Source organism: Brachyhypopomus gauderio, unplaced genomic scaffold (assembly GCF_052324685.1).
Source record: "Brachyhypopomus gauderio isolate BG-103 unplaced genomic scaffold, BGAUD_0.2 sc44, whole genome shotgun sequence".
Lineage (NCBI taxonomy): Eukaryota > Metazoa > Chordata > Actinopteri > Gymnotiformes > Hypopomidae > Brachyhypopomus > Brachyhypopomus gauderio.
The window spans coordinates 656511-670924 of NW_027506870.1; the positions used below are offsets into that span (position 1 = coordinate 656511).

General features: G+C 44.4%; 1 protein-coding gene across 12 annotated transcripts in view; it reads left to right on the forward strand.

Moving 5' to 3' along the window:
- Nucleotides 1–14414, forward strand: part of LOC143486085 (B-cell receptor CD22-like) — a 67037-nt gene that overhangs the window by 45031 nt on the left and 7592 nt on the right. For 8 of the 12 annotated variants that reach the window (XM_076985888.1, XM_076985886.1, XM_076985889.1 and 5 more), the window contains exons 2-3: nt 7390–7453; nt 7766–8110. In XM_076985888.1, the coding sequence (XP_076842003.1) occupies nt 7399–7453; nt 7766–8110 (400 nt within the window). In that variant the 5' untranslated portion in view covers nt 7390–7398. The remainder of the gene's footprint in view (nt 1–7389; nt 7454–7765; nt 8111–14414) is intronic. The other 4 variants (XM_076985896.1, XM_076985895.1, XM_076985894.1 and 1 more) reach the window with 2 other exon arrangements.

Sequence of the window (14414 nt, forward strand, 5' to 3'; positions counted from 1 at the left end):
AGTGCAGTAAAAACTGAGGGACAGACAGTGTGTGAGGAGACAGGTGAGGCCATGACAGCAGGCTCACCTTGTCAACCTCTGGGTAACATGCCTGCGTGTGTGTGTGTGTGTGTGTGTGTGTGTATGTGTGTGTGTGTGTGTGTGTGTGTGTATGTGTGTGTGTGTGTGTGTGTGTGTGTGTGTGTGTGTGTGTGTGTGTGTGTGTGTGTGTTTGTATGTGTGTGTGTGTGTGTGTGTGTGTGTGTGTGTGTGTGTGTGTGTGTGTGTGTGTTTGTATGTGTGTGTGTGTGTGTGTGTGTGTGTGTGTGTGTTTGTATGTGTGGGTGTGGAGGTGGGGTGGGAATACGCAGGTCCAGAAGAAATGGTCCTCTGGAAGAGGTGCCTTACACAATCACAGACTACAACAGCCTAAAATGTGGTGTCCACACACACACACACGTATATATGGTGTTAAATTAGGGACAAATGTTTTGTTCATTTGAAAATGAGATCTGAAACTGAAAGTTATAGTGTTGAGCCTGAACATCGAAAAATACCACAATCGATTCAAAATAAAAATAAGTGAAGCAAATGTTTTTTCAGTTTAAATACAATTTTGATTCAATTCTGTATTTATTTTGAATCAATTATTTTTTTTCAAGTTTCAGGTTGCTGTATATTTTGATATTTGAGGTTTAATGTATTTCAGATTTCAGACTTTTTTTTTTCAGATTCAGATCTTAATTTTTTGAGTTTCGGATCTTTTTTTTCACTTTCACATTTTTTTTTCAAGTTTCGAAGCTGTTTTTTTCAGTTTCAGATCTTCTTTTCAGTTCAGACTTTTGTCCCCGATCTAACGTGAGGGGCGTGGTATTTACAGATAGGGGCGTGGCCAAACGAGTGAGAGCACAGCAAATCATTCCTGAGAGCCTTCCACAATGTTGCCTGATCAAAAAATGACAGGCTTTTACACTTTATATTGAAATAAATGCAGCAATGAAAGAGTCCTGTTAAGCGAGACTGGAAAGGATTTATGTTAATAGCTTAGATACACTGTGATGATTGCAGACTAATGTTTCCAGCTTTGCACCCAGCACTTCGCGCTCGTCACTGTTTTGAACGCAGCGCGGTGACTCCATACGCCTGCCTCTGCTGACAGACATCTAAAGACTCTTGGGTGACTCTGCGTATCGGCCACTCGTTTAAAATCATCCCGACGAGCTCCGAATCACCATTTGTTGAAATGAAGATTGTTCATAACTTTTGTTTGAAAATTATGTTGAGTGAAATACTAGCCGACATCCAGCTAGACAGCTCTATATTACTAGTTCAGAATACTGTTTAGCGATAACGTCGAATTAAGATTATAGGAGGCTACGTGAATCTACAGTGGTAGACTGTTAACGACAGCACTAAATTTAAAGGGTTTATTATTATAGATGTATGGTTATCAGTGAATGTTCCTACACGCCATCAGCGTCATTTAAACCTCTGCGAGCGAGTGGCATCACATTTAGTATTTGTGCAATTTGTAGTATATTTCGCTTTGTATTGGTTTCTATTGTTAGTCTAGATTGTCAGCCGAGCGGCTCCCGACATAATCGTTAAACAGCATCCTGAACTCGTAGTTTGGAGCTCAAATCAAATCAAAGTTTATTTGTATAGCGCTTTTCAGATTTACCAGAGCATCCAGCTAGGAGACTGTTGCAATAATCTAAACGTTTGTGAAAGAAGAAACGGGAAGTTCCCCATTACCTGTGAAAAATGCCCATCTGCATTCGTGTAATGACAACAGTCAGTAGCCTATAACTCCTTCTCCTACTTTTTGGTCTTTTTACTGTCTTAATTGTAGGCCTATATTGATTTAATAATTGCAAAATATATGCAACAAGGCCCGCAGACAGTGGAGGATAAACAGAAGTTAACTGAAGGACTTAACAATGACTGTATATAGTTAATATTGGATATGGATTTTATCAGTTGGCGGTGTGACTTTTTCCATTGAAAACTCACGTTTAGAGAATGTTACTAATAAAAGTCAAATTTCATTCAACATGCGCTTGTAATTTTTAAATAATGAATTGTTCCACGTGCGCTAAAAAGTGCCCCCCCCAGCACTTGCCCCCCAAAATGTCTGTGCACGCCACTGCCCATGCACACACCACATACTCTCATACAGAACACATACTCTTTAACGATAATGTCGAGTTTAGATTAGTGGTAGACAATGAGTGGCAGTAGCCGCTCGGTGGTTGATGGCTGATGCTGCGGTGTTACGTGAACTGTGGATTTTGGGGAGGTTGTTTTCTCTTTCGGTTAGTTTTGGTTTAACAGATAGATTGCCTGGTTACGGGTGGATTCTGTCGGCCAATCGAAGATCGTGATTTGGATGAGGGGGCGGATCTTCGGCTTCATAATCTGCATGACGGAGTTGCTGGAAGTTGCCGGGAGGCGACGCGAGCATTTACTGCCTTTATGGTTGTGTGTGTGACTTTTGAGAAACTGTAGCTCATGATTCTCATGCGAGAGGTGAGGGTTTGTGCGATGGCTTTTGTCATGAATTGTCATGAATAGTGTTGTGAAAATCGCCACCATGGAGTAAGAACGTAGTAGCATGTGCACACTTATATAGACACCCATGCAGAGATATTATATAAGAAACACCAGTATAGAGGCGGGCAGCGTGTATGTATATATGTTTGAGATTATCGTCGTAGATATATTTTCTTTATGTTAGTAAGGTGTGAGTCTTGCTTTGTTAACTCAGTGTAGTATATTTTGTTTGTTTATTTTCTTTGGTGCCGTCTACTGCTCCTTTCCTTGGTTGGTTTTTATTTCCTTGGTTATTAATCGTGTATTTTTGTACGTACGTGTCTGTTCAGTGTTTTGCTGCGTAGAAAAGGCTTATACCCATTACCACTCTGCAGTAAAGAGTTTTCTTACGTATTCGTCTGGTTTTCGCGTTCTTTTTTAATTTCATCTTGTCCACTACGCACATGCTACTACCCCACACACCCCAAATCTAGACCCATGACATCGTGGGGTCGTAACAGACGTAATCTTGACTAACAATAGAAACCAATACAAAGCGAAATATACTACAAATTGCACAAATACTAAATGTGATGCCACTCGCTCGCAGAGGTTTAAATGACGCTGATAGCGTGTAGGAACATTCACTGATAACCATACATCTATAATAATAAACCCTTTAAATTTAGTGCTGTCGTTAACGGTCTACCACTGTAGATTCACGTAGCCTCCTATAATCTTAATTCGACGTTATCGCTAAACAGTATTCTGAACTAGTAATATAGAGCTGTCTAGCTGGATGTCGGCTAGTATTTCACTCAACATAATTTTCAAACAAAAGTTATGAACAATCTTCATTTCAACAAATGGTGATTCGGAGCTCGTCGGGATGATTTTAAACGAGAGTGGCCGATACGCAGAGTCACCCAAGAGTCTTTAGATGTCTGTCAGCAGAGGCAGGCGTATGGAGTCACCGCGCTGCGTTCAAAACAGTGACGAGCGCGAAGTGCTGGGTGCAAAGCTGGAAACATTAGTCTGCAATCATCACAGTGTATCTAAGCTATTAACATAAATCCTTTCCAGTCTCGCTTAACAGGACTCTTTTTCATTGCTGCATTTATTTCAATATAAAGTGTAAAAGCCTGTCATTTTTTGATCAGGCAACATTGTGGAAGGCTCTCAGGAATGATTTGCTGTGCTGTCACTCGTTTGGCCACGCCCCTATCTGTAAATACCACGCCCCTCACGTTAGATCGGGGACAAAAGTCTGAACTGAAAAGAAGATCTGAAACTGAAAAAAACAGCTTCGAAACTTGAAAAAAAAAATGTGAAAGTGAAAAAAAAGATCCGAAACTCAAAAAATTAAGATCTGAATCTGAAAAAAAAGTCTGAAATCTGAAATACATTAAACCTCAAATATCAAAATATACAGCAACCTGAAACTTGAAAAAAAATAATTGATTCAAAATAAATGCAGAATTGAATCAAAATTGTATTTAAACTGAAAAAACATTTGCTTCACTTATTTTTATTTTGAATCGATTGTGGTATTTTTCGATGTTCAGGCTCAACACTATAACTTTCAGTTTCAGATCTCATTTTCAAATGAACAAAACATTTGTCCCTAATTTAACACCATACGTATACACCCTCACACATACATGTACACCCACACACATTCCTCCCATATATTCACCCCCACACCAGTGGGGAACCGTCAGGGCCCTCTACGCCCTCTCGGAGGGCCTAAAAATATTCTTAAAACATAAATATATATAATATAATTTATCCAATTTTATTTTATCTACTTACAGTTTGACAATCGACATCTAAACAATTACAAAAATATAAGCAAATAAACTATCTCCCTCTATCAGGACTGTGATGCCCGCTGTTCGTTTACAGAGTTATAATTCAGCGCAATACCAGTTTCAAATGACAGTAAAATTGACCAATCATATCTTCCCTCTTAGTGGGCGGGCTTAACTGTATGATAATTTCCGCCCGCTGTGGAGACGCTAGCTGTCGTTAGCGTACCACCGCTAGCTAGTTCCGATTCATTCCTTTGATGTCCTCGTGCGCGTTGTTTACATATTCCACTCCCGAGGAACACGGAGCTGTGAACTTTATTTTGTTGGAACCTTATTTTTCTTAAGAAGTTATCTAGTACAGATATTACTGTTTATTGCGTGTCTAAAGCTGTACTGTCGTCTCAGTTTTTTTTCTTTATTGCAGTTAATTAGGAGCGGAAACACTTTTTTTTTCGGGGGGATGGGAACGGGCCCAGGTTTAATGGTCACGGTTCGCTACTGCCCCACACACATACACCCACACACCATCATCCCATATGTGCAACACACTCATATATGTACCCACACATACACCTACACACATATATACACCCACATACAATCTCCCTCAGTCTCCCCAAGGGGAGGCCAGGGTTTTTTCTTCTCCATCTGAGTCAATGAATCCACATAGTTCACACCATCACCCACTCCCCGTCTACCTATAAGTGGCTGCATGTGCATAACAAAGGGTGGCCTAATGGGATGCAAATGTCCCCAGAACTGCCCCCTGGTGGAGGCCAGGTGGAAAAAGTTTGGAATTAAAATGCTGGGACTCCTAGTGGTTAACAAGATCACTGAACTCCTCCACTTGATGCAAGAGCTCATTCCTACTCCAGAGAGGGCATTCCAACCATTTCTGATGGAGTACTGTGATCTCATATTTAGAGCTGATTCTCATCTCTGATGGAGTACTGTAATCTCATATTTAGAGCTGATTCTCATCTCTGCTTCTTGGATCGGCTATGAATTGATCCGGCAAGAGCTAATGAGATTCTGCATAATCTCATACCTATATTTAGAGTGTAATTCATTTCAAATTATTTTTATATTTGTGGTAAAACTTCAGGTACTTCAAGTCAGATAGAATGGGACCTATTTGCATGATTATGTTTGACCAAACTGATAATTGTAGCAGACCAGTTAAACCATCAAACGTGAAATAAAATGCTATAAATTATTATCAATTATATATAGGGATGCACCGAAATGAAAATTCTTAGCCGAAACCGAAAACCGAAAATGAGGAAACCAAGGCCGAAAGCCGAAAACCGAAACACCGAAATAGCCTACATTATGCCAATTATTAGTAACATTGGATTTATGGCTAACCTCACTAAAATCAAGGCATTGCTATTCAAAGTATAAATCAACTACAAAATTAGATTTGAAAATATTTATTTAGCACTGACATTACAGTAGGCTAATGCATATTATAAAATAAAATTAGTGGTGGGTCGTTAACGGCGATAACGCTGACAACGGCTGACCACCAATTAAATTTAACTCGCTTGCAGACCGTTTTTATCTGAGAGGATAAATATATGTATTTTATACGAGTTAAATTTAATTATAACTGACTGGCCTGAAAGATAAATATAAATTCTCTCATAAAAACGTGACGTGAGTTGCAACAACATTAAACAGCTCATGTAAACATGCTTCTGAGAAATGTCGTCTGCTCGGCAAAACATAACGGGGCTCAATGTGCTCTATTAGCCTACGAAATCCCTAAGACAGAGAACGGCTGATCGTCTAAGGCAACGAGTTCCATAATTTTTGGTGTAATGTCTTTTGCCTTGGCGCCATCACTGGAAAACTTTTTTGCTAGCTTTATCCAAATAAGCGCGTGCAGGTGGCGATTTTTGCTTGCGTCATCACAACACACTGTTTCGGCCGTGTTGTTTCGGTGATGAAAGTATTTCGGCCGAAAACCGAAAATGCACATTTAAGCCATTTCGGCCGAAAATTTTCGGTGGCCGAAATTTCGGTGCATCCCTAATTATATATCATACATGGATATAGCTAGATAAGAATGACATTAAATGGAATTTTGTATCTGTGCTGTATAGTCTGCATTCATCCTAGCAAAGTAAATCTGTGAAGAATGATGAGCATGAATAGTGTAGTAGTTCATCCTGAATCAGCCTAATCATTGATAAAACTGTGGTAATAGGAAATGCACTTATTGTACATGAGCTGCTTGGTTACTTCTGGTCTCATTGGAGTCCGGCCCCTCTCCGTGTCCTCTGGAAATGCTTATGTTGTGGTATTGATGGAATTGGAGAATTTGCATTTGTTTTTTGAATTGGCACTGTCTTTGAATTGGTACTGTGTATTTGGAGTGCCTTTACTTTCCACAGTGAAGACAGATACTATAAGACACACAAACTAAACATCAGACTCATAATGTGAAGCACAGTCACAAGCACAAAGCACTTTAGATAAAGTGAAGCAGCACTGAGTGAGTGCCAGTGTCTCTCTCACTCACAGCAGCATTTCTGTAACCAGTCCACGACGACAGTGCTCCACTCAGTACAGCTCAATGTGCAGCACTGGAGGTCTGGACCTGTGGGCATAACTGCTACCTGTGATTAGTGAGGTGATTTGTGTCAGGTGCGATGGGAGTGTTAGTAGGTAGGGGATTGTGAGCATGGGAGTTACAGAGGGTGTGTGTGTGTGTGTGTGTGTGTGTGTGTGAGAGAGAGAGAGAGAGAGAGAGAGAGAGAGAGAGGAAGTGGGAGTGATGGAGGGTGTGTGTGTGTGTGTGTGAGGTAGTTGGCATCTCCCTTGCACACTGGGACTGGCTCACCATTAAAATGTTATCATTTTAATACTTCACACATTGGTTCTCATAAACCTACTGGTCAACATGTTTATGCAGAATCTGTCACACTGAAAGTCTTCATTTGTTGGCTGTAGATATCACCTTATTAAAAAGCAAAACTAAATTTGATTATTGAAATGATTTACACTGAAATATCTTGCCAACCAAAGATGAATGATACTGTGTTCTTCTGTACAAAAACAGGCTCCACTAATGATGTCATTAAGAATGAATCCTCTTTCACTGATCATTTTGCACATGATTCCAGGTAAGTCAGCACAGAATGTTAAAACTACAACTACACAACTAGAGATTTAATAAACAAAAACAAACTTGTTTCTGACAAACAGACCCCACACTTCCTGTGTACAGAGTCACTCATGTCTGCTCATTGTGAAGCCCCTCCCCCACCCTCCTGCTTCCAGAGCTCTTCTCACTTTGAGGTTCAGCTCAGAATCAGCTCAGTGCTCTGCAGTAGCTGCTGGACTTACAGCAGAGAGAAGTGAAGCTGTAAGATACTCCCACTCTCTTATGGGCCCAGACTCCTTTAATCACCTCTGTCATGTATCATTTGTTTCAGGGGCTTTTGGAGGAGAATGGAGTTTGAAGTACAACCAAACTGAAATATGTGCTTTAAAGGGGTCCACAGTGTCTTTGAATGGAACTTACACATACCCAGCAGGCCTTGAAGTGAAAGTGGAATTTTGGGTCATAGAGAATTTTAATAGAGAAACCGAAACACCTGTATATTGCAGGACCCCTACAGACTCAGGCAGGGTCCAGTGTTCTGTAGATACACAGCAGCACTTCTCCCTCACTCTGAGTAATGTAACGAAGGAGGATGAACATGAATACCGCTACAGAATCAAAACAAATGTATCTAAAGATAAATGGATGGGAGAACCTGTAAAGATCAGTGTCACAGGTGAATGAATTATTCTCCATTTCCTAAGTGATGCACAGTGTCCCTTTACAGAGTTTTGTCCCTTTACACAAAACATTTAAGTTTTGAAGCTCATTAATGACTTTGCTCGGCCATTATTTAATTAACACTCAAAGACACAGGTGACGTGTCACCATTTTCTAACTATACATTTTCAGTTCACATATAAGACTTAGATGGTAATTTGGCTGAATAATGACGAATTTGTAATCTAAATAAGGACTGTATTGATACTGATATTTTCATTTCACTACACAGCTTAATTTTTACATTAAATACCAAAACATATCAATATTTTATATTAAAATAGTCCAATGAGAGGTGATGACACAATATTGCTTGATATTTTGCTGTTTGATTTAAAGCTTATTGCACTAGCCCTCCATTAGAATGGTTTGACCCCCCCTGACTACTGTCTCCTGACCCCTAACTCCTGACTCCTAACCCCTCCCTTCAGGCCTGTCCGTGTGTATATGCGTTCATCTGTGTTTGTGTCCGCCCATGTTTGTAGGTTGTTTGTGCATTTGTCCTTGTTACTCTCTAGTCTCGTTGCACCTGTTACATCTTACTGTCTGTGTATGTGTCTGTCCTGTCCATGTTCTTTGTCAGTTGTTGATCAAATCAAATATATTTGTATAGCGCTTTTCACAACACATGTTGTCACAAAGCAGCTTTACAGGATTTACAAGTTTTAACAATCATATGGGTCCAAATCCCTAATGAGCAAGCCAGAGGCAACAGTGGCAAGGAAAAACTCCCTAGATGGTGGAAAATAGGAAGAAACCTTGGGAGGACCAAGACTCAAAAGGGAACCCATCCTCCATTGTGTGGCCCGTTAACACACAAATTACACAAAAACAAATTATACAGACGAATACACAAGTCACAAACAAATCACACAATCAGCCTAAGTATAAGGTAACTAGAATGAAAGTTCTGGGTGTTGATATTGTCAATGTAAATGTCTTATGATGAACGCCAGGTTTTCATTCCGTGTCGGAGTGATGATACTGGTATTGTAGGCTCCAACTGCAGTGTTACTTCCCAAGTGAACCTCGGAGAAGAAAGATATGTGATGTGGTAAATATGTAACAGATTATTCAAAGGCCAAACTAAACAGATAAGTCTTTAGTTGAGTTTTAAACATTGAGACTGTGTCTGAGTCCCGAATAGAGGCAGGAAGATTATTCCACAGTTGTGGAGCTTTAAAAGAAAAGGCTCTTCCACCTGCTGTGATCTTTTTGATCCTAGGAACAGTTAATAAGCCTGCGTCCTGCGAAAGAAGTGAGCGTGCTGGGTTGTAATGATCAATAAGTTCACTAAGATACTCTGGAGCTAAGCCATGCAGTGTTTTATATGTTAATAAAAGTATTTTATAGTTAATACAGAATCTAACTGGCAGCCAGTGTAATGACGACAGTACGGGACTAATGTAATTTTTTAGTTTTCTTTTAAACTCTCGCTGCTGCGTTCTGAACCACCTGGAGTTTGTTTATCGATTTACCAGAACATCCACTAGAAGACTGTTGCAATAATCTAGACGAGAGAATAGGAATGCATGGATTAGTTTTTCCACATCAGTAGTATTTAATATGTTTCTAATTTTAGCAATGTTGCGTAAGTGAAAGAACGCTACCCTAGTTATATTATTAATGTGTGAATCGAACGAGAGATCTGGGTCTATTGTGATGCCTAAGTTCTTTACCTCTGCGCTGGGGGTTATAGTAAAAGAATGTAGATTCAATGCTACATTACGTACCTTGTCTCTCGCTGCCCTAGACCTAACTATTATTAGCTCTGTTTTATCTGGATTTAGTGCTAGAAAGTTACACGCCATCCAATGTTTTATCTCTTCTACACACTTCTCGATTTTACTGTTTACACCTAAATCATGGGGTTTAGCCGATAAATATAGTCTGTGGGTGTCGTCTGTGTTACACGCCCAGGAGTAGGGTCGGTGTAGACAGATTACTGTGTAACCTGAAACAGGATAAAAATGGATGGGACACAGGAACTGTATTTGATAGCTGCAGATGCCTCTCAGCTCTCGTTTATTCAAATAAACATTTTACCACAATCTCATGTTTATGTTGTATTCATACCGTTTGGTCCAAAGCAGTAACACAGGATTCAATCACTGTGACACAACCCATATATTTTAATATTATAATATATTAACATTTGTTAACCTTGTAAATCCTGTAAAGCGCTTTGTGACAACATATGTACAAATATATTTGATTTGATTTTGATATCAATATAACATAGCATACATTGTATAACAAATACACACATATCTCCTAAAAGGAATACACATGCTGTAACGCTGGGCGGCGGCAGACGGACGAGACACAGAATCCGTACTTTGGCTTGACAGACGTCACTTTTATTTTTACAATGATTGCGCAATCAGCGCACGAACAACAAATAGGTACACACAACGTGTAGACTTAGACAACGACGAGCACAGGACACTGCGCGAGCGCACATTAAATAGATAAACTACATTAGCCCCACGTGATCACGAGACGATTCACAGGTGAGACTTGGGAGGAAGACCTCCCCCTCCTCGCCACCGTGGTCGTCGGTAGAGGCGTCGCATACCGAGGGGGGGTAGGCTTCCTCCTCCTCGCCCCCGTAGTCAACGGTGGAGGCGTCGTCATCCGAGGAGGGGTAGGCCTCCTCCTCCTCGCCACCGTAGTCAATGGTGGAGGCATCGTAATCCGAGGGGGGGTAGGCTTCCTCCTCCTCACCACCGTAGTTAAGGGTGGAGGCCTCGCCTACCGAAGGGGAATAGTCCTCCTCTTCTTCCTGCTCCTCCCCCTCAGAATCCTCCTTGCCGAATTCCACCTCCACCCTTAACTAAAAGCATGCGCTATAGATGGCGGCAGATGTTTTCATACAATATATATGTATATATAAGTGCATATATGTATATTAGTGGATGTATAGAGATGTACATACGTAGGGAGGAAATTGTGCATGTGTCACGTTGAGGACCCCGGCCCCTCCCTTTTGGGCGTGTGTCAACATTGTCCACGTGCTTTGTCTGCGTAAGTGCATATATGTATATTAGTGGATGTATAGAGATGTACATACGTAGGGAGGAAATTGTGCATGTGTCACGTTGAGGACCCCGGCCCCTCCCTTTTGGGCGTGTGTCAACATTGTCCACGTGCTTTGTCTGCGTCAGTGGATATTCGTGGTTGGACGCGATTGTGCCTACCTTCAGAGGCGAGGTGGTGCGAGAAGGAGCAAGGTGTCGCTCCCTCCATATACGCACCACCCCCTCGCGGAGCATCTCTGCCAGCTCGGGGTTCTTTCGCTCGAGCCCCCGGGCTGCGGCCAGTTGGTAGGCACACACCAGGTCCTTCTCCAGCTCCTCGACCGACGGTGTGGCCTCTTGGCACGGGGGGGTGTCCTCCTCCCGCTTGCCCTCGGGTGAGTGCTCCCGGGAAGGAGAGGGATGTCTCTCTCTCCACACCCACACCGCTGTTTTGCGATACTCCTCCGCCAACTCCGGTATAGCTGTCTCCCGAGCCGCACGCAACAGATGTGCGCACTCGGGGTCCCGCTTCATCTGTGCCAGAGTCGGCGTAGAGCAGCGGCACGAGGGGGAGGACGAAGCGTGGTGATGTCGCTTGCTTGGGCGATTTGCCTTCTTCTGCCGGGTGGCGTAGCCAGGCATGGTCTTGGTGTCTCAGGACGGCTCGTCGTTCTGTAATGCTGGGCGGTGGCAGACGGACGAGACACAGAATCCGTATTTTGGCTTGACAGACGTCACTTTTATTTTTACAATGATTGCGCAATCAGCGCACGAACAACAAATAGGTACACACAATGTGTAGACTTAGAGAACGATGAGCACAGGACACTGCGCGAGCGCACATTAAATAGATAAACCACATTAGCCCCACGTGATCACGAGACGATTCACAGGTGAGACTTATTAATCACACGACAAAACCCTAACCACGAATATCCACTGACGCAGACAAAGCACGTGGACAACGTTGACACATGCCCAAAAGAGAGGGGCCGGGGTCCTCAACGTGACAGACGCCCCCTCCAAGGGCACTACCCGTCCCGGGGTGCCAACGGGACCGAGTGCCCCGAACCCACGACGATGGGTGGATCCGACGCGCTCAGTCCTGCGTCTGGGAGGTGACCGCCCTTGGTGAAGCGTCCGCCACGGACCGCCTAGAACACCCTCCCTGGGAAGACGGGGGAAAAGACGGGAGACACATTAAACGGAACATTCACAAACACACACACAGGCACGTTTACACAAAGTGGCACGAGAGGGAAAAATGGGTTAGGCACACAAATGGGGAGACTAACAAACACTGGTACACAAAAACATGAAACAGGGACCCAGCTACGCGCCAGGAGGAGAGCTAGGAGGGTAGAGAGACCGGGAGCTGCAGGCTCTGCGGGGGACGTTCCTCCTCCAGCCTTCGCTGCGGACCCTCCGCTGGGTGCAGCGCGGCTGGCGGACGCGCCCGGTGCAACGCGACTGGCGGACACGCCCGGTGCAGCGCGGCTGTCGTACGCGCCCTGTGGGCCGCAAGGGAGCTCCTCCTCTGTGTCCATCTCCTCCTCTGTGCCCCGGCTCCACTCCATGGACTGCTCCGGGCTGCCACCCCGGGAGCAGTCCATTGCACTTTCACCGAACCCCCTTTCCTAGTCCCGGCTGCTCTCTCAGCGGGGAGCGGACTCTCCCCTCTCCCTCCGAATAGGAGCCTTCCTCCTCCTCCCCGTCTTCCTCTACGGTGGGAGAGAGACCTACGGGTGGAGGGAGGTAGTCCTCCTCCTCAGACTCCTCCTCCTCTTCTTCGCCGAAGTCGTCGGGGACCGCGTAACTCACCGATGGGAGGAAGACCTCCCCCTCCTCGCCACCGTGGTCGTCGGTAGAGGCGTCGCATACCGAGGGGGGGTAGGCTTCCTCCTCCTCGCCCCCGTAGTCAACGGTGGAGGCGTCGTCATCCGAGGAGGGGTAGGCCTCCTCCTCCTCGCCACCGTAGTCAATGGTGGAGGCATCGTAATCCGAGGGGGGGTAGGCTTCCTCCTCCTCACCACCGTAGTTAAGGGTGGAGGCCTCGCCTACCGAAGGGGAATAGTCCTCCTCTTCTTCCTGCTCCTCCCCCTCAGAATCCTCCTTGCCGAATTCCACCTCCACCCTTAACTAAAAGCATGCGCTATAGATGGCGGCAGATGTTTTCATACAATATATATGTATATATAAGTGCATATATGTATATTAGTGGATGTATAGAGATGTACATACGTAGGGAGGAAATTGTGCATGTGTCACGTTGAGGACCCCGGCCCCTCCCTTTTGGGCGTGTGTCAACATTGTCCACGTGCTTTGTCTGCGTAAGTGCATATATGTATATTAGTGGATGTATAGAGATGTACATACGTAGGGAGGAAATTGTGCATGTGTCACGTTGAGGACCCCGGCCCCTCCCTTTTGGGCGTGTGTCAACATTGTCCACGTGCTTTGTCTGCGTCAGTGGATATTCGTGGTTGGACGCGATTGTGCCTACCTTCAGAGGCGAGGTGGTGCGAGAAGGAGCAAGGTGTCGCTCCCTCCATATACGCACCACCCCCTCGCGGAGCATCTCTGCCAGCTCGGGGTTCTTTCGCTCGAGCCCCCGGGCTGCGGCCAGTTGGTAGGCACACACCAGGTCCTTCTCCAGCTCCTCGACCGACGGTGTGGCCTCTTGGCACGGGGGGGTGTCCTCCTCCCGCTTGCCCTCGGGTGAGTGCTCCCGGGAAGGAGAGGGATGTCTCTCTCTCCACACCCACACCGCTGTTTTGCGATACTCCTCCGCCAACTCCGGTATAGCTGTCTCCCGAGCCGCACGCAACAGATGTGCGCACTCGGGGTCCCGCTTCATCTGTGCCAGAGTCGGCGTAGAGCAGCGGCACGAGGGGGAGGACGAAGCGTGGTGATGTCGCTTGCTTGGGCGATTTGCCTTCTTCTGCCGGGTGGCGTAGCCAGGCATGGTCTTGGTGTCTCAGGACGGCTCGTCGTTCTGTAATGCTGGGCGGTGGCAGACGGACGAGACACAGAATCCGTATTTTGGCTTGACAGACGTCACTTTTATTTTTACAATGATTGCGCAATCAGCGCACGAACAACAAATAGGTACACACAATGTGTAGACTTAGAGAACGATGAGCACAGGACACTGCGCGAGCGCACATTAAATAGATAAACCACATTAGCCCCACGTGATCACGAGACGATTCACAGGTGAGACTTATTAATCACACGACA